General features: G+C 23.0%; 3 protein-coding genes across 3 annotated transcripts, besides 1 other annotated feature; 1 reads left to right on the top strand and 2 right to left on the bottom strand.

Moving 5' to 3' along the window:
* Positions 1 to 623: 623 nt before the first annotated feature.
* On the bottom strand, positions 624 to 1,247 carry EHI_004070 (uncharacterized protein; the record flags this gene model as incomplete). The annotated part of the gene is made up of 1 exon (XM_643146.2): positions 624 to 1,247. One exon carries the CDS (start codon positions 1,245 to 1,247, stop codon positions 624 to 626), a length of 624 nt encoding a protein of 207 aa, XP_648238.2.
* Positions 1,248 to 2,009: 762 nt separating this feature from the next.
* Positions 2,010 to 2,155: a repeat region.
* Positions 2,156 to 2,883: 728 nt separating this feature from the next.
* EHI_004060 (uncharacterized protein) lies at positions 2,884 to 3,510 on the bottom strand (the record flags this gene model as incomplete). Its single annotated transcript, XM_001914357.1, has 1 exon — positions 2,884 to 3,510. The coding sequence occupies one exon, from the start codon at positions 3,508 to 3,510 to the stop codon at positions 2,884 to 2,886; it is 627 nt and encodes a 208-aa protein (XP_001914392.1).
* Positions 3,511 to 3,931: 421 nt separating this feature from the next.
* Positions 3,932 to 4,630, top strand: EHI_004050 (uncharacterized protein; the record flags this gene model as incomplete). The annotated part of the gene is made up of 1 exon (XM_001914356.1): positions 3,932 to 4,630. The coding sequence occupies one exon, from the start codon at positions 3,932 to 3,934 to the stop codon at positions 4,628 to 4,630; it is 699 nt and encodes a 232-aa protein (XP_001914391.1).
* Between the last annotated feature and the right edge of the window lie 226 nt (positions 4,631 to 4,856).

The following is a 4,856-nucleotide window of genomic DNA, read 5'->3' as shown; positions in this document are numbered from 1 at the left end:
TGAAAAGTATTGAATGAATAAAAGAAGATAACAAAAATAAATAAACAAATAAGTAATAGCAAAAAAGAAATACAAGAAACATGAAATATAAAACTATTCATTCTTAAATTAAACAATAAATAAAAAATAATGTTTATATATTAATTACATTTATATTATTTTATATCAACAATTCTACAAATTATAAAAACAATGAGAAACGTAATTATTTCATTCATTATTGATAGATAACTACATACAGAATAAATTATAAACATCAATGAATAAAAATAACATGAGTATCATTGAATTTACTGATTGAAAAAATGAGTAGTTTAAATAATGTTGTAATAATGTAATACAAGTTTAATACTAATTAAAAGAAAATTAAATATATTAAGAAAAGAAAAATCCATTAAAATTAATTTAGAAAGACATTATACAATATAAAATAATATAATTTACAACAAAGAAATAAAGAAAGAAAGAAGAAAGAAATACAAAAATTAAATATAAAGATAGAGAGAATGTATTTAATTTGTATAAAGAGATAATAAAAAAGAAAATTAATAATGTAAATTATAAGACAATAAAAGGATGATATTTTAAAAGAAATAAAATATAAAAAATAAGAATTAAATTTCTTAAAGAATTAATGCAAAAATAGCAAAAACAACAAATAATATCATTGTTGAAATTGTTCCACATTGTTGCATTGTACCATCATTACATTTATCACATTCCCATTTTTGTTCATGTTTTGTTCTTTCTTTACTATTACATTTATCATTTGGATATTTATTTAAATACATCCATCCATTGTCAACTTCATAATTACAATATTTATCATCAGAACATTTAAAACATTTGTCAGTATAATAAAGTCTAATTGTGTCATCACGATGAGAACAATTATCATCATCATCTCCTTCTCCTTTAAACCCAATATGTTTTGGTGCTTTTTTAATTTCAACAGCACAGTCATCTTCTTCACTTTCATCACAAATTTCTTCTTTAAACTTTTTATCATTTAAATTAAATGTTTCACTTTTTTTATTCCCTGAACATGATGATGACTCAGCATAATAATCAATTGTAATTTGATCTCCATCATGTGTAAACATTTGTGACTCAAATTCATCAGTATAATAACATTTATCAAATTCATATGACATAAACATTGCAGAATCTCCATCAACACTTTTTTGTACTTCAACAACTAATGACTTTGACATAACAACACTAATAAATAGAATGAAACATAACATGGTGTTAAGTTACTTTATTAAATTTCTTTCTGAGTTTTTCCTTTTATTATTATTATTTTTTTTTTTCTCTCTTTTTATCATTTAAATTACTTCTATTCCTTTATGTTTTTTATTTTTCTTCATTTTTTCCATCCAATTTATTCTTCTTTCCTTCTTTTTTTTTTGAATTAATTAAAGCCAATATGATTAATTCTATTAGATATCCTTCTTTCTTTATCTTTTTATATTAAATATTCTTTCTTCTTGTGCTATTTATTAACTATTCCTTTTATTTTCTTTAGTTCCTATTTTTTACATCTCTTTTACTTTATATTGGATTTTATGTTCAATTTCATCCGATTTTGCTCCTTCAAACTCAAAATTACATTAAAATTTAAAAAAAAGATTGCTTTTTACAAACTTTCTATTTTTTTCAAAAAAAATTGTTGTTAGAATTAACAAAAATATCATATGTTTATAATAAAAGAATAAGTGTTACTAAATAATTATTTGAGAATCTTTCATTATAACAAAGATAAATGTAGTATTTCCAAAGGAATAGAGTTATTAATTAAATCATTCCTTTAATATGAAATAATCATATAACACAATCTCATTTTTCTTAATTAATCAAATTTTTGACATTTGACTTTCTATTCTTATTAAAATAATTAATTTATTTTCGTTGTTTTAAACTAATTATCTTTTTTATTGGTTATTGTTTCTTTACCTAAATTTTGTGTTTTACTTTTCATAAAAATTGAATAATATTTTGTTAATACATTAGAAGAAGAATCTTTTAATTCAAGCATTTGGAATAGGGATTTCTGATAGAAGTAGATTGTATTAAAGAAACTGATATGACACTTCTCATCGTGCTGAAAGTATAATCACGAAGTAAATTATAGTTTGTTTCTTTTTATTTTTTTGAAGTGAAGAATAATCGAGATTGAATCATTTCATTTCAATTACTATGATTCGTTTTTGTGTGAAATAATAATTTCAACAAAGTGGATTTGACATCCTTCATATTCAAATGAAAATGAATATCGTTTAGAAGAAGATGATATTTAACGTCCTTCATTATTATTGTTATTTATGTAGTATTGTTTATTCTAATTATTCTTCTTTATTAATTTTGAATAATTATTTTGTATTTGTAGTATTTCTCATAATGTCATTTAAATTTCAAGTATTTCCATATTCTCTCTGTTGAAAATTGTTGAAAATTGTTGAAAATTGTTGATAATTGTTTGTCAGTGTTATTTTAAATAGTAATTCTTTATTTATATTTGTTGGATATTCAAAACAGGAAAATGAAGAGAAAAATGAAAAAGTAATATTTTGAACAGTTTATAATCGTATTGATTAATTTCATAGTTGTAACAATGATAATAAAATAGCAGATGATATATTCATTAATAAACAATTATTTGTAGTGTTAAATAAAATACATTTTTATTATTTAGTTATGTTATAATATATTTATTGTAAAGAATTACATTGTATAATTAAAAAGTAATAATCCAATGTAATTCTTATTGTTTATTACTTATTCTTTTTTACAATTGAAATACTTTTATTTCTATTAAAATTTATTTGTTATTTTATTGAATATCCTTCTTTATTAAAATATCTTCAAGAAAAACTTACTTAATTAGCAGTCATTTTCACATGTGACTTTTGTGTAAGTAATTGTTTCATCTGATGAAGATGGCATTGATGATGGTGAACAAACTCCACATTTTCTTTGATCTTCTACAAATCCTGTGGGTTTTGTACACTCACTATCAGAATAATGGAAAGTACCTTGATATCCATGAACAACTCCTGTTTGTGTATATTCATTACCACTGCTAATACATGTTTTAACATCACTTTCTACATTACATACAAATTGTTTTCCACCTGGAATTGGATCTTCACATTTATCATCAACAAATTGACTAGCAGCAACTTCTTTACATTGGTTACTTTCTTCTGGTTTTGTTTCAAAGATATCCTTTGTTTTTAATTCTTCAACAGTATATTGTTTAACATCAGAAGAAGTTTTACATTCTTTATCTGTAAATGTACCATAGAAGTATTTTCCTTCATCAGCAGGAGTTTCTCCATTATGTTGTGAAATTGATTGATAAGTAGTTGCAGAAATTCTATAGCATTTATCAACTTCATAAACTACATATGAAGCAATTTTTTTATTATCTCCTGTTCCAGTATAAGTGTATTTATAAAACTCTTTAGCAGAAGCAAATACTACAAAGACAATCAATAAACCAATCATTGTACTATTGTAAGTTCATTTTCTCCAAGTTTAAATAACTCTTTTTTCTTTCAGACTTTTTTTTTATTTGAAATACCTTTTATTTTAGCAACAAATTCTTTACTTTTCATGTTATTCATTCTTCTTTTATTCCTCATTTCATTAAATTTTAATTCGTTTCTTTCCTTTGCACTCAAAACTAAGGAATATACAAAAAAAATAAAATGAGTAAAGAACTTTATAGAAGTGGAATTAACAAAAAAAAACTACAAATGAGTCAAAAAAGTAAATGTATTAATAAATTATTAGCCAATCAAATGAATTATAATACATTTTATTAAAAGGATTTTTTTCTTCGTACTTTATTTTAACCAAATGAGAAAAAGTGAAGTTAGGTGATGGTAAATATAAACATTAGAACTTAGAAAATATAAACATTAAAATGTTCATTGCATTATTAGCACTTACTGCTTTTGCTGCTGCTGAAAATATTTATGAATGTACTTACAGTGATAGTAAACTTAAAGTGGTTACTGTTTATGAAGATGGAAAATGTTATTTCGAGAACACAAGCTCCAAAAAAGTAACTTATGTCCCAGCTACAGATGAAAACACAAAAGCAAAAATCAAGATCATTTCCTATACTACTACTGATTGTTCTGGTGATGAACCAAATGAACAACTTATGGATATTACTAAGAAAGCAGACATTAGTTCAAGTACTACTGGATTAGTTTATTTGTATAATGAAGAACCAGATAAAATGGGTGATGAATGTAGTTTAATTAATAATCAAGTATATTCAGATGATCAATGTACTAACGTAACAAGTAATATGGTTAGATATAGTTGTAATGTCTCAACTAAGAATTGTAATAAAGTAAGTAATACTGAATTTTATATGAAATCAGAAAATAAAGTTGGATACTTTGGAACATTTTATTATAAAGATGAAAATTGTACTGAAGAACTTGGATTTGGAAGTCAAATGTATAAATGTGGAATGTGTGTTCCACAATCAAATGGTGATAAATACGTTAAATATGAATGTGAAGATGAATGCCAGAATAAACCTAATGATGATGGATCAATTGCTACCATTGTTGCATTTATTGCCATTGCTCTTTTCTTCGTTTTTTAATTGAGTAATAAATCGTTTGATTTATGTTTTGTTAATGAATTATTTTAATAAAAATTTGTTCATATCATTTGTTTTTTAGTTGATATTGTTTATCATTGATATTCAATAATACTCAAATAATGAAAACACTTTGATGCAAATGTCAAACATTGATTATATCACTTTCAATTGTGTTGAAAATAATTTGAATGAATCTGATAGAAATAGATAACGAATTATATTCTCA

This window comes from Entamoeba histolytica, genomic scaffold, assembly GCF_000208925.1.
Source record: "Entamoeba histolytica HM-1:IMSS scf_1104750516331 genomic scaffold, whole genome shotgun sequence".
NCBI lineage: Eukaryota > Evosea > Mastigamoebida > Endamoebidae > Entamoeba > Entamoeba histolytica.
Note: the sequence above shows the minus strand (reverse complement) of the source record. Positions and strands in the feature narration are given on the sequence as shown.